The sequence below is a fragment of the Beta vulgaris genome, chromosome 3 (assembly GCF_026745355.1).
Source record: "Beta vulgaris subsp. vulgaris cultivar EL10 chromosome 3, EL10.2, whole genome shotgun sequence".
NCBI classification, from domain to species: domain Eukaryota; kingdom Viridiplantae; phylum Streptophyta; class Magnoliopsida; order Caryophyllales; family Amaranthaceae; genus Beta; species Beta vulgaris.
Window position 1 is genome coordinate 2,038,732 of NC_079204.1, and position 16,402 is coordinate 2,055,133.

Here is a 16,402-nt window from a genome sequence, read left to right on the forward strand (position 1 = left end):
AAAAATTAAAAGTACCGAAGTAGTAGTATACTGGGGCAAAATGCTGTAGAAAAACACGAGATATCTAAATGTGAGATAGGAGAGCGGTGGATCCTACATTAAGTGAAGTCAAAAAACTTCCGTCACAAACTATTATTCTATCATTTAGATATCTAGCCGTACTAGTAGGATATGATAATTATAACCAACAATATCAGAGCCTTCTTTGCTCTAAAGTATTTGGTATTCAGACAAGAGACATTGTATTCAGCTTACACGTAACACGATGAGGAGAAAGTTAGGGATACATAAATGAGGGATCCATGTGTTGAGGAGCGAGATAGAGAGAAACCCATGAAGTGTGCACCTATTTTAGAACTTTCTGAAAACAAACTGTTGCAATATTTACGGAACGGAGAAGATATTAACTATAGGGTATATTAAAGAGATGATAGAGTAGGTGATATGTTGTCCAACCTGCCAGTAACTGAAACTAACACAATCTCATCTGAATTTGAGTGTTAAATCCCATGAAAGATAAAATTAATAGTTGCTAAATGCTCAACATGCACAAACTGTGAACTTTCAGTTGTTGAACCAGCACTGTTGCATGTTTCTAGCTTTTTATCTGGGTTCTCTTTCTTAGTGAAGATCTAATATCCCATTTTATACACTCCTCCTTGCATTAGAAACCTCCTATCTTGCTATACAAACATAAGTCCATATTATCCATGGCCATATACACTGCTCTCTCACTCCTTGTAATGGTGCTGATACCTTCAGCCATAGCGAAAGACACCCCTATGACAAATCAAACCATTAACAATGCTATTGGAGAAATGCAAAGAGCTAACTACTTTGCATTTGTCATGCTCCTAAATATGGTTTCAACCGATAAGATCCCGAGCAACATTACCTTCTTGATGCCCAATAATCGGTTACTAGCAAAAGCCGTGATTCCCGAGAATGATGTGCTCGACTTCCTTCTCAGGCACTCCATCCCAACCCCTTTGAGATTCGACTACCTAAAACGCTTCCCAACTGGCTCAGTTATTCCGTCATCGGATCCTGGGTTTATGCTTAAGGTCTTCAACAACGGAAGGAAGAGCTTCTTTCTTAATAATGTTAAGCTTATAAGTCCTGATATTTGTGTTGCTGGGTCTTCAGTTAGGTGTCATGGGATAGATGGGGTGTTAACATTGCAGGATACTAGCATACCACCTTCACTGCCTGTGCCTACCAACACTTCTTCCTCCCCACCCTCGCCAATGGCCCCTCCTCCGTCACTGCCTCCTACAGCTTTTGCTCCTGCAGCTACGCCACAGCCTGCTGGGCCACACAAATCTGGATCTTATCGTTTAGGTTCTGAGTGGAGTTTAATCGGGTATATGTCAAATTGGGTTCTGTTATCAATAGTATGGTGCTACTTATGAAGAGCTCGGTTCTAAGAGATGCTGGAATCGATTCTCATCACTTGACCTTATGGCTCTCCCTAAAAAAAAGTTGAACTACAATACTACATTTTGGAGGTGAAATTTGTGCTGTTGTAGGAATATTGCATTTGAATATTCACTTGTCCACCTCAAGCTGCTGTTAAGGAGCCCTTTTCTTTATTTTTTTTTCTTCTGCCTTTTTTTTGGAGTTCTTAATTATTCTAATTGGGTGTTATCAATTGCATTAGCTGTAGCAGGCAAATGAAAATGATGTGTACTACAGTACTAGTATGCCTTTCGCAGACATTTCTAATCATACTATAGCATAATGATATTCTTCATTCTTAAAAAGTAGGTTCAATTATTCATAAATTTACTCATATCACACCTAATTAAGTGGGTGAGTCACATGAAGTTTAAGGTAGCTGAAATGAGTTAAAACTCGTATCAAGAGAACATACTTCTCCTTACCGTTCTAAAAAGTCGTTGTATATGAATACACATATTACCTCAAAATCAACTCAATTTTTTTGGATCCCCTTTCGAGAATCCATGATAAGATGAATTCTTTGCACATGTTCACTCACCCAGAAATCCAACCCCCGCATACTTCTGTTTTGTAAGACAACTCAAAGTTGACAGAAAATCAAACATGTACAAGATTGCTAACTTGCTCCGGTAGAAACTCTACTACTACATATCAATAGAAAAAGATATCACAACTTTTCTTTTCTAAAGCAACAATAGACATTTGAAATCATGCAAACCTCTAATCTAATTGTTTAGGCATCGTCGAAAATGAAGTTCGATGGGCAATCATCAATAAGATAAGGAGAAGAATTTGGTCCACATATAAGTCCAAAGAAGGTTTCATACTAAAATCAATTGGCAATAGTAAGATAACTTTTTTAACTTATGGTATGTGGGACAATTCACATATGTAAAACAAACGTGAGTTCAATAAATAAAACTTTTTAATAAGTCTAGAGAAGTTGGATTAGCCTTCAACAAAAGACCAAACTAACTCATCAATCATCATTGTGTATTATGAAAAGACTTAAATCAATACTAGATGTCATTAATAAAGACGCCAAATCAAGCAAGGCTTGGCCTAGTAGTCAAGATTTGGCCTCATGACTTCAAGGTTATGGGATCAAATTTCATTAGGGGTTCTTTAGGGGTGAAGTTTCCCTTACTATCCTCCCTCCCTCTAAGGAGTCTGACCTGTAAACCTAACTGATTACGCCAACAGTAGAGGTTTGTTCCACGGTTCCACAAGTAGTCACTTGTCATCTTCTTACCCTGAGGGGCTAAAATGTCTTGTAAACAATCCACATTGCATTCATAAGTTCAATGACATTCCGAACATTTCGCATAGCAATTTCTTCAGCAACTCAAAATCTATACCACTTCATACTTTTCTAACAAATCACAATCAAATATTTATTTACTAAATTGTTGTTAGTCATGCTAGTCATATATTTTTGTCTTTTTCTGTGTAGTCAATCTCATTGTTTACTTAGATGCATAGAGTCACATCACGAGAGTGGTTACAATGTGAAATAGGACTTCCAATGATTCTGCTAACGATAGAAGATGTGTATTAACTTTAGAATTAATTGTTACATTATATCAATTGTAAGATGTAAATCCGCAGAAATCAAGTAACTTACCTGAATTACGAGAACAAGTTGCGTCGTGGTATAATGACCACTGCCTTCGAAACGAATTTTGTCACCACCGGTGCAGATTCACGATGACGTTCGTCCCCCAAGGTTCACACAACTAACTCTAACTCCGTGCAACCGGATCAAAGATGGGTATTTCTCAAGAACTGTTCAAATTTCATAGAGAGTAGGGAAGGCTTGTGTTTTTAGGTTATATGAAAAATAATGAAGGAAAAACGGTTAGTACGCTATTTATATGAGGGTTATAAAATAACTTTGAAATAAATCAAGAAACAAGATGAAAATATAATATTTCAAATATCTCGTAAATCATGAGACGCGAAATATAGTGCGAGTCATGGTAGGCTTGCGGCAATCTATCGCGAATAAAGTAGAGACCACGAGACGCGGGGCTACCGCGAGTCGCAGCCCCCACAGTGGGTCGCGGCAAGCTTGCGGCTTGTGGCTTTGCGTTGAAATCTTACAATCTCCCACAAACACAAAGTCAAAAAGAAATGAGAAATGAGCAGTAAATGGAAAGTTCAATACTTACATATCAATGTCCAAGGATTGAACTAACATGTTCGTGAGATGGGGTATCCCCTCACCTACAAGTATCCTAAGATTGAACTTGCAAAAGAGAAAAGGGACCCGATAACACATATCTTACTTTCAAGGCTTGGAAAACACCGCGTTATCCATGAATTGTCCCATAAACAACATACAACACAGTTGAACACATAATTCATTTTACCTCCAAGACAAATCACATGTCTTTCAAATAATTGTAAAAGATTTAATTAATTACAAGCTAATTAATTTTAAAAATTACTTTACTACAATTTACAAACTCACAAAAAATGTTCTACCTCTAACAGTGATCCTCCTCCTATCCCTTTTCTTCTAAATGATCCATGATTCTGTTTATATACTTTTTACTGATAGAAAGATCTCCTCCGATAATGCAGCAATCAATGTAATTCGTTCAAGAAATGTTCAAATGTCTTTTTCTATTATTATTTGCGTCCTTTTTTATGTATTATTATTAAGTAATTATCTCCTTCACTAACACTTTCATCATATTTTATGTCTAATCAGTCGATGTCTTTGCATTTGGTGGCCTGGTGGGCTACATGAAAATGAACAAAAGCTGTTATATGCTGTGCTTATTAGGCGTTCTAAATTCCAACCCTTGTAGACGTTTGTTGTTAGCTTAACATCTATACAAATATATATACAAATATATTAAAAGCGTACAAAAACAAGAAAATGTGTCCCGTGGCGTTCTTTCTAGGGAGTTTTAGTTTATATAATCCATGTATAATAAAAAATTAAAAAATTGCATAGTATTACCTCCGTCCCAATTTATTTGCTACATTTTGCCATTTAGGTGTGTCTCAATTTATTTGCTACATTTGCAAATATTTCCATATATAGTACATAGATCCCACAAATTTGCCATCACTCCCTCATTGTTTTTGTAAATATTTTCATATATAGTACATCGGTCCCACAATTTACCTATTTGCTTTTTTGTTAATTCTTGTTATGGCAATGGTCCCCACTCCCTCCTTGGTCTTTGTGATAAAGCAAATGTAGCAAATAAATTGGGACGGAGCCACGGAGGGAGTATATGATTTGATCCCAAGAACTCAAGTACATATACTAAAGTTCTAACCACTAGGCTAAGTTGTATTTAGTATTATTATTATAAAGTGTTATATTAATAGATGAATTTTTTTTCTTACCCGAGGCATAGCCTGGACCTAATAAATAGCGTAATTCTAATAGTTGGTTACTTTAACATAATCAATTAATTATATAATTTTTTTAAAACAATGAAGTTATTGTAGCAAAAAAACATGGCACTTTAGTTTTACCATACATTTCTTAAAATTATTATTTTTTTAACAGTTTGTCTATCGAAAGGCATATTAGCCTATCATGTCACTTGTTAAGGGATGGACTATGGTAAAAGAAATAAAATAAAAAATACTTCTAGTATGTTTTTCAGCTGCTTCTTCACCTTATTAACCTAACCTTATTAGGAAATAATTTTAAAAAGGGAAACATTGAATGCAAAGATAGTTGTTTATTTTATTATATATGTTTTTATTTTTATTTTTTTTATTCGGAAAATGGAGATTTATACGCACAAGCAAATATCCACACAAACACTCTAAATTTGCGAATTTGTAGGTGGTCTCGTGACCACCAATAGCATCCTGCTCTCGGTCGAAAACGCACAATATACCGAACAAAACACATGTCATATTGTAAGAGGAATTTTGTAAAATATAAAATAAAAATAAAACATCACCCTCGCCGGCATTTGCGGAGTCCTATAGGCTATCGTTAACAAAGTTTTCTTATTAGGGAGGGATTTTCAACTACTAAAACAAATATCCACTATTATATTTCAACATAGCATTATTAACATAGTTTGAATTTTTAATTGTGAGAATAATTAGTCGTAGAGATATATTTTGGATAGAAAATAATTATATATATATATATAATCTTCAGGCCACGTGGCGCAAAGTTAGAGCTTTCAAGCCCACGTGACATGCTCCTAACTATTAGAATGAAATATAGGTAGTAGGCATAATTAACACAATTCATAAACCATCAAACTGTTTTTTAACAAATTAAATTTAGAGTAAATTTCACAAATACGAGTAAAATTATAAAAGAACAATAAAGTATAAAACAAAGAACATTGAACTGATCATAAAAGAACATGTCCATATAGTAGTTATTAAACAAAAAATATCAAAATCACAAAAATGAATAAAATCGAAAAAAGAACATGAATATATCAAACAAAGAACACCATAATAATTATAAAAGAACATGTTTATATAGTACTTGAGAAACAAAAGGCTTTTAAAATCATAAACATGAAAATAATATAAAGAACATTAAGGTATAAAAAAAGAACAACATACTAATTGCAAAAGACATGTGTATATAATACTTGAGATTCAAAAAAAAATTTATCAAAAATCACAAAGATGAATAAAAACATGAAAGAACATGAAGATACCAAACAAAGAACATCATATTAATTATAAAAGAACATAAACATATAATACCTGAGATACAAAAAACTATATAAAAAATCACAACAAAACAAAGATAAACATGAATAAAACATGAAAGTATCAAACAAGAAGACCATCAAAAGAAGTAAAGAACATTTGCATATGTAATTGAGAAAAAAACGACAATCCGAATCATCTCGAAATTCACAATCAACCATTATTGCTTGTAATTTTATTTTATTTTTTGCAAAATGAGTTAATCTAGTACTTCGTAAATTTAGTGTTAATACTTAATAATACGTCAAACTAAAATAAAAGATATCAATGTTTGCAAAAACAAAAACAAATAAATAATAGTAGTTTAATTTTTTTTTTGTTAAAAATAAAGTTTACAGGAACAATCCGCAATTCTTGCGTGGGTATTTATCAGCACAAATTAACCATTTTGTTTTTTTTTTTTCTTTTTTCTTTATCTCCTTTCTTATAAATTCCACGCCATCTAGCGCAATTCTAGGAGAATTTCATCCGGAATTTTTGGGGAGTTCTATCATTTTGGCTTTTTAAAAAAAAAAAATTTATTTCCTTTTTTTAAAAAATTTATTTCCCTTTCTTCAAATTACGTTTGATATTTAAAGTCATGCGTTTTGGAGCAGGATCGCATAGAGGAAGGTGGTCTCTAGTCCACCATCCACGCTTTGAAAAATTTGGGGTTAAGGAGAGTCGAACTCCTGATTCTCATTATATTTGTTTTTACAATTATTACTTTTTACTCTATTCAACTTATTTTAAGTTACTTCAGAAAAAATAAAGTAAAAAGATAATATAAGATAAGTTTAAGTAAGATAAGATAATGGTTCAACTTTTCTTCACTCATTCAAAGAAATCAAATAAGTTGAATCAAACCGACTACTCCCTCCGTCCCAAAATATAGTTCCCATTTTCATTTTAGGTGTCCTACTCCCTCCGTCCCAAAATATAGTTCCCATTTCATTTTGCACAGTCTTCAAGACGTACCTTTGACCTATAATATCTTCTATTTCTTATTAATAAAAAATATAAAAAGTTGATATTACGAATTTATACATTGAGTCGAATCTAACAAGACCCCTCATGAATATGTTTTTTTGTATACATTAGTATGAATATTTGGTCAAAGTTTTTAAAATTTGACTCCCAATAGAAATGGGAACTATATTTTGGGACGGAGGGAGTAAAATATAGTTCCTATTTTCATATTTAGTTCCACATTTTTCCGCAATTTGTCTAGAAAAAAGGTGTCCCTACATTTATTTGCTTCTTGAATTTTGTTTTTTCCTTTGTTCATTCAACCAAAATGTTATAATTAATGTTATTTCATCAATTATTCTCCATTCTCTCTACTAAAATCATTTTTTCCCATACAATATTTATTTAAATAAACAAAAAATATTTACTATCCCTCTTAGATTCTACTTGCATAAATTACAGTGATAAAAGGGAAATGGAAATTATATTTTGAAACGGAAGGAGTATTAATGATGAAAATGTTAATCTCTAACCTATTGTATTGATTCATTCAATATCTATTAGTTTAACTTAGCAAGTGTCATTAGATATTTTTAGAATAATGCTATATGCAGCACTTAGGATTGCATATAAACATTAAATATATTTTCTAAAATGGTATAAATTCTAATATTTATGATAAAATCACACATAAATCGATGTAATCAATGCTTTATTTTTCAAAAACTTTCTCTTTTAAGCCTCTTATGTGCAGCCCTAAGGGCTAGGGGTGTTCAATGTCGGATATCGGATCGATCAGATCCGAAATTTTCGGATCAGGGGAATTGTGATCTGAATTCGATTCGAAATATTCAGATATTCCAACTTTTCGGATAGGATCACTGGGTTTTTCGATCGGATCACCGAATTTTCGGATCGGGTCGTTGACATTTTTGGAAAATTCCGATCCGAAAACCCAAAATTTTTTCCGCATATCCGATCCAAAATATTCAAAATCTTAAAATCGAATCGAATAATTCGAATCGGATATTTTTGAACACCCCTATTAAGGGCTGCATATAGCTTTTTCCATATTTTTAAATAAAGTAATTGCCAACCATAATGGATTTTAAATTTTTAATGATTGAAGTAAAAGAATGTCAAGTTAGGGTGGTAGACTATACTTGGGCTGAGAATGTGATTGGTAAGTGCGTGCATGTTGTGTTATTGCTGTACTACTACTTTCTATAATGGAATGTGCACGTCATCGATCAATTATTATTATCATTATATTATTTTGGTTTCTTCTTGCACGTTACAGTTAATCTAATGCACACCCAAATGCATGGGAGATTTCAAGATCAAATACAATAAACCAGTAATCCCTCTCTCTCTTATTACAAACATTATTAAAAAAGACGATCTAATTTTAATATAAAAGTAGATTTAATTACTAAATGATTTAAATTAGGGCTTGTTCTCCCCAGCTTATTTTCAATTCAGTTCTGTTCAATTCAGTTCAGTTATGTTCAACTCAGTTCAATTCAGTTCAGTTCAGTTCAGATCAATTCAGCTCAGTTCAGCTCAGTTCAGCTCTTGACAATACTTTTACACTCACATATCACTATTCATTTCAGTTCAGTTCAATTCAGTTCAGTACAGTTCAATTCAGTTCAGTTCAGTTCAGTTCAACTGTTTTATGCCGAAGAGAACAGGCTCAGTCACCGAAAAAAATTAATTTAGTCATTATTAGACTAATTCTCTTTTTAATATTGAACTTATCATTATCTAATTTTAATTTAAGAGTAAGTGGTCTTTTACAGGACAAATTCTTCTTATTATTGTTCATGATTGTTTTTTTTTTACAATTTTTTAGTCCACTTATTTGAGCAATAATAAATGAGTCTAATTATATCCATATATGACTATATTTTGTTGCATATATATCGATCAAAAGTCATGGTCAAGTTACTTTTTTTCAAATAAATTATTACAAGTAGAAATATTAAATAGTAATATATGGGACTAAATTGAAAATAAGTCCAAAAGAACAGGATCTTAGTATAATGTTATATAGAACTCTTTTATATTGAAATAATTATAGTGAAGTAGTCTAAAGCATGAGAAAATTAAAATTGACCTAATTTGTTGGAGGCCTTTTTTCATCTTTATAAGCGTGGTTTAATTCTTGCCTCTTATAAATTATAAAGTATGTTTCTAATTTTTCCTCTATTTGTAAGGAAACTTCTGCCTACCTTCAAACAAAAACATTGTACTTATTTTAAAGTACTTTACCACTATGGAAGAATATAATATATTATATTTTAAATTAGTAAGATGAAAGACTTTATTGAATTGGTACCTTGCACAGGTATAACCAGGTTTACAGATTAGACTCTTTGGAGGGAGAGGGGATAGTAAGGAAAACCTTACCCTAAAAAGCCCCTAACGAGATTTGATCCCATAATCTTAAAATTATAAGGATCAATTTTTTCACTAGGCGAAATAACATAATACTTTCTCTGTTTCTTTTTACTTGCAACAGTTTGACTTTCACGCTTGGCAATGCATAATTTCAACCATCAATAAGTTTAATTACCAATAAATAATAATTATAAAAAGTATATAATTGAAAAATTTACATTCCGACGAATCTAACAAGATTTTACATGAATATATTTTTCCTTAACTATAAATCACCAAACATAAACTAAGGCTATGTTCAGTTCACCTTATTTTTGCTTATTTCAGATCTAATCAGATCAGATCAGATCAGATCAGAAAAAATAAGTTCAGATCAGATCAGTTCAGATTATGCTTATATTTAAAAATCATTATATCTTTCATTACATATTAGTAAAAATTATAATAATTGAATATTAATAAAGTACTCATTGAGACGAATCAAACAAGACCCCACATGACTATATTTTTTCTTATATATTGAGAAAAATCTAAAAGATAATATCTTGTAATCAGAAAAAATAAGTTAAGATCAGATCAGATCAGAAAAAATAAGTTCAGATCAGACCAGATAAGTTCATATCAGAAAATTTCAGGTGAACTAAACATAGCCTAAGTAGAGTTGATGTTTAGTGTAAAAGTCAAATCGTTGTAAGTAAAAAGAAACGGAGAAAATATATATGCTAGTCTAAGCGGTAAGCAGTCAATTTTTGAAATATTGAACAAGTCTGTCCGTTTCTGTTCTTTGAGTCGAGTGTTGCGGAACATAATTTCGTCACCTGACTATATTTTCGTCAACTTTTTGGCACCCCAAAACTGACTAATATCTATTAATTTACTATCCAAGTACTAATAAAGTTGAAAAAGAAGAAAAAAGACGAGAGTTCCTTTATTGTGTTGAAGTTCTACAAGATGTGAGATAATTATATACTTCCTCCGTTTCTTTTTACTCGCTACACTTCTCATTATGGGAAGTTTCACATTACTTGCTACACTTCTTTTTTGGACAATAAACTCTCTCTATCTCTCTCCTCCCACATGGGTCCCTTTTCTTTTTACTCTCTACCTCTCTCTTCTCCAAAAATTGCCTAGGAGTCCGTGAAATGAGAAGTGTAGCGAGTAAAAAGAAACGGAGGAAGTATATATATACTAGGAATACTACCTCGTAACCTTAAGGTTAGAAGGTAGAATCCTCCCAAATACATTTTAAGGTAGGTAAGATGGATGACTCTACAAATCTGACATTTCTTAGCTTGCAGATATAATCGATTAGGTTTATAGTCCGACTTATTCGGAGGGAGGAGAGATGGTAAGGAAGATCTTACTCCCAAAGAGCCTCCAATAAGGTTTAGTCCTATGATCTTGAAGTCATGAATCATACTTTTTGGCCTAATCTGTTAAGGTTATTAGAGGAGTACTATAAATAGTATAAATGCCTTCTAATCATTTTTGCCTCCATATTATGGAATCTCTCTCCTCAAAGATAATAAAGTTTTCTCCACCGCAGGTAGATGTAGCTAATGCGTTGTTGATAAACCACATAATTTGTGCATTTTTCTTCTTTGTTTTCTTTGCTTGTCGATTGTTTCTGTCACAACATATCTTTTTATATAATAGTGAGGATTGGATTATAATGTTAAAGTTTTGGCTCAATTATCGAATCAAATAGGAAGAGCAAAAGAAACGAGGAAACATACATTGCGAAAGCATAAAATATAATAGATCTTGCTAGGATTAAAAGCCCAATATATCACTAGTGGAAAAATGATGAAGGGCTGCGCTTTTTTACAGCAGCCCTTCACTTTTTAAGTAGGGCTGAGCTAGAAAAGCGCAGCCCTTAAGCTAGAAGGGTTGCGCTAGTTAGGAAAAAGCGCAGCCCTTCTGAGCTAGAAGGGCTGCGCTTTTTCCTAACTAGCGCAGCCCTTCCTACCAAAAAAATATATATATATAAAAAAAAAATTTTGACATTTTTTTTTACTCATAATCTCACATTTTCTGAAATTAAACAGAAGAGAAGAGAAACGAAACGAAAATGAAAATACTAAACCCAAAACAAAAAAAATGAAACAAAAGAAAAAACGAACAAAAAATAATAATACAAAGAGAAGTATACAAGAAATTAATCAAAACAAAGATGAAAATACAAGAATTATATACAAAGAGAAGTATACAAGAACATTAATCAAAATAAACAAAGAGAAGTATACAAGAACATTAATCAAAACAAAGAGAAGTATACAAGAACATTAATCAAAATAAACAAAGAGAAGTATACAAGAACATTATAGATCTGAAAATACAAGAACTACCTCCAAACATTAACCTAATAATGTTTAAATACATAAAACAAAACCCTAATACATAATTTATGGGAAAAAAAAATTTCAGAAAAACTTAAAATGCCTATTTGGAGGCTTAAACGAACTCGGATGGCTTAAAAAGCCTAAACGTCACGGCATGCGGTGAGTTTGACTCGTTGGCCGTTCCGCTTCCGAAAAAGTATCACAATAGGCAATCGGACTCCGTCGCCATGTTTAGTGCAAATCATTTCAAGCTTTTGTCGCAAATGTTTATGAGAGTTTTTGAGAGAGAAGAGAGGATGAGAGAGAAGGAGGAAAGGAATAATGAGGGACGTGAGAGAGGAGAGAGAATGAGGGATAATATATTTGACGAATCCCCGCTCAATATTTCAAAGCCCGCGATTTCGAAATTTCAAATTTTTTCAGGAAGGGCTGCGCTTTTTTAAAAAAGCGCAGCCCTACATAGCAGAAGGGTTGCGCCTTTTAAAAAAGCGCAGCCCTTCCTCCGCAGCCCTTCCTTTTTTTTCCCCTAGTGATAGTGGTTCATATGGTGTTCGGACATGTATGAAGTAAATGAACTAAGTTCTAAAGGTGATCTAATTTATTTGCATTTTTAGTACTTAGGGGCCTGTTCTATTCGGCATAAAACAACTGAACTGAACTGAAAAGAATAGTGATATGTGGGAGTGAAAGTATTGTCCAAAGCTGAATTGAATTGAACTGAACTGAATTGAATTGAATTGAACTAAACTGAAAATAAGCTAGAGAGAACAGACCCTTAGGGCATGTTCTATTCGGCATAAAACAGCTGAACTGAACTGATTTGAACTGAATCGAACTGAACTGGACTGAATTGAACTGAACTGAAATGAATAGTGATATGAGAGTAAAAGTAGAGCTGAGCAGCTGAGCTGAACTGAACTGAACTGATCTGAACTGAATTAAACTATTCTTCCCAGCTGGAGTTTTTTCCATATTCAAGGCTCGAACCCGAGACCTTGGTTAAAGAGCGAGATGCCCTTAACCACTCACGCCAATCCCAATTATTACATTATATAACTTGTAAGTGGTCCGTCCAATTCTTATGAGTTATGATTTGCCTAACCCTTCACATTTTTTTCAAAATTATATCGCAAATTGTGCAACACTTCCTATAGAACACGTTGTACACACCAATCCTACTAGTTATTCAAAACTTTGGCTATATGATTTGAAATTTGTCAAAAACAAGAGCAAACCAAGCTTGACCTTAAACAACCCCCACATAAGACGACCATGTTGTTTGCCATGCATAAATTTTGTGAACCACCAAATTGCTAGTAGACCAAGTAGTAGTCCGCAGCCAAATTATATGAGAAAGACCAAGTAGAGTTCTAGTCTTTTTTTTTTTAACAATCATAAACTTCTATTTCTCAGAATTTGCTGTATTTTTTCGTGGCATAAATTTGTTTGGTTCAAGCAAGAGAGAGAAGGTGGGGACTGGCCAAGTTGAGGGTTAGGTAGGACAAGAAGAGGCTCATACAAATGGATAGAAGAAGAGGCCACGTACTCGTAGGTTGGGATGGTGAGATGAGATTACTATACACGTACCACCACTTAATTTTTTGGGTGTCTTGAGCTCACTTCACTTGCTATTGTCTAGGAACTTGTCCCAAGGGATCTACTTAGACACTTGCGTCACGAGGAAATACAACCTTTTTATAAATTTAAATTATCGTGATAGAAACAACGATAAGAGGAGAAAATATAGAAATTTAACGTGTTTCACTGATAAGATGTTAGCTACATCCATACAGGAGGAAACTACTGATGTTTATTAGGTTTAGGAAAGAGTACAAATTATAGAATAATAAGAGGCAGAAGTTAATTATAGTTTTTTTATGTGCCAATGTTATATAGATTATTTATCCCAATTTTTTAGCTTTGGTAGTTGATTTGAGCTTGATTTTTGAGTGATTTAATATATTTCGACTTGTTTATGTGTGTTAGATGTTTTTGTACCAATTAGACGTTTAGTGCCTTTGTCTGAGTTGCGGAACGAAAGTTCAATGGTCACATACGGTCCATAGAAGATTTGAGAAGTTGTACAAGTAATTTGGATGAAGATTGCACGGAAAAAAAAATCAAGAAATCACTCTCTCCCGGTCGACCGGGCGAGCCAAAAAGTTCAACATTCCAAGTTGTCCGTCGCCTGGCCAACCGGGCGAAGAAGGAGCCAAAAACGCTTACGCGCCCGACCGGGCAGCCTTGCCCGATTGACTGAGCGAAATTCCCCTTTTGCTCGTAAATACAAGACATTGTCGCCCGACCGGGTGATTTTTCAGGAATGATATTTTTTTGTCTTTTTTAGTCGGTTTTGTAAAGACTATAAATAGGTTTTTAATTTACTCGATTAGACCATTTTTTATTCTTTGTTTTTAGGTTTAAACACTTAGTTTTCTATCTCTACTTTGTTATTAACTCTTTCCTTTAAAGATTATAAAAATCGTTGATTTCGTTTTCATTGCTCTTCCATCTTTCGGTATTCTTCTTTAATTTGTTTAATTTGATGAATTCTTCTACTTGCATTATGTTTATTGTGTGTATTATTATCATGAGTGTGTAGTTTTTGTTTCTAGTGCTTAGTGAGGGAAGCCATGTTTATACCTATTTGATTGTGGGTAAAAGTTTTTCGATACTTGGATTTAATTAGAGTAATTCCTATTGATTTGTCATGCTTGTTTAATTCATGTAATTGCGCAATATTATGGGTTATGTTTAGCTAGCTAATAGGAGTTAGAATCGAAAGACCATACTCATTAGAGGCTTGTTACAATAGGTAGGTCTATTTATGTTGAGCGACTGTATTAGCATATGTTGATCTAAGAGTTGTTGATACGGGACCGTAGGATTAACAAAATACTCTAATTATTCGAACGACAATCCAAGTATCGTTGAATCATACTGTAGTGATTAAATTGGTATAAGCATGGTGGACCGATCGATTGCCCTAGGTTTTTGATTATTTGATAAACTTCCATTCTTTTGTGTTCTATTTTATTCTAGTTTAGTTATTAATTGGAGCAAAAAAAATTCCTCTCTTGAAGTAGTTAAATAATTGAGCACAAATTTATAAAACCCATCTCCCTGTGAATCGACTCGTATTTGTCAGTTTCTGCTACACATATACCGTACATTTGCGGTATATATTTTAAAACCCATCAATTTTGTACAGTAATCTTCTTAAGTTCTTGGTTAATCAGCGCCACATAACTCAAGACATATTTTAACATACATAAATATAAGCTTTGGGGGAGAATGAATTAAATAAGCAAGGATCGTAAATTTTTGTTTAATTGGTAAATAGGTCATTGGTTATTATCACGTAGGATATATAACAACTGCAAAGAAAAGTTTAAGAGTGTACTTGATGTGGGTTAGTTAGGGTTTAAGGACCACTTTTCTTAGCTCTCTTGCCAAGGTTTGTAATCATATTTGTGCGATCAAATTTTAATACGTCTTCCGTTTTTTATTAAATGTTACACTTTTCAAATTATGGATTCCTAGGTAATTTTTGAAGAGGAGAGAGATAGAGAGAATGGAAAACAAAAGGGCCCCATGTGAACATGTGATAGGAGAGAGATAGAGAGAAGTTATTACCTGTAACATCTAATTTAAAACTTCCTAAAATAGAAAGTGTAATATCTAAAAAAACCGGAGGAAGTAAGAAAATTGTCTGCTTTGTTGAGTGAGGTTTGGTTGATTTGTATGGAGTTTTGATTCGTACAATAGTTTCTCTCACCACCCTTTTTGTGGGCACAAAGTAGCAACATAAATAAATTTCATTTTTTATTTGTAGAGATTTTATATAAGCATTAATAGAGTAAATTTGAAGCATAGAAGTATTATGATATACTACAATGAAAACATCAACTAAATACAGATCGAGTTTATTAGTATTATGATTATAGATAGATAGAGTATTGCATAAGCGAAATACTATAAATTTTGATTTTCAATAAAGATAAAACATAATTGTGATATGTAATAATGGAGTAATATTAAACGCATGCAAAAAATATATAGAAGAACAATAGATCGACGCGCTGATTTTAGTGGTCCACCAATGTGTTGGCTAGTCCACATGCAGATTCGGGGAGAAACTCATATTGATTAAGTATTTACCGATGAGTACAATATTTTAATTAGGAGACATAATTGTTTCAAATGGAGTTATATATAACTCTTAAATAAGGGGTGTTCATTTCGGATCAGAGAATACGATCCAAACTTGACTTGAAAAAAGCAAATACTCGAAATTTCGAGTCGAATTGGTTGGATATCTAATAAACTAAAAGAATATCGATTTTTCAAAGAAAAGTTCGAAAAAAAAAGTATAAATCGAATCAAATCACCAAATATTTTCGAATATCCAGTCATAAAACTAGATATTTTCAGATATTTAACCGGATATTCGATAATGAAAATTCTTACAAAGTATTTTTAAAAACCACATAACTATACAAGTTTAACAAGATCTCATATGATATAAT

General features: G+C 32.8%; 1 protein-coding gene across 1 annotated transcript; it reads left to right on the plus strand.

Moving 5' to 3' along the window:
- The first annotated feature begins 82 nt into the window (after nucleotides 1-82).
- LOC104888009 (FAS1 domain-containing protein SELMODRAFT_448915) lies at nucleotides 83-1,746 on the plus strand. Its single transcript, XM_010672816.4, has one exon. The coding sequence runs from the start codon at nucleotides 711-713 to the stop codon at nucleotides 1,410-1,412; it is 702 nt and encodes a 233-aa protein (XP_010671118.2). The 5' UTR covers nucleotides 83-710; the 3' UTR covers nucleotides 1,413-1,746.
- The last annotated feature ends 14,656 nt before the right edge of the window (nucleotides 1,747-16,402 follow it).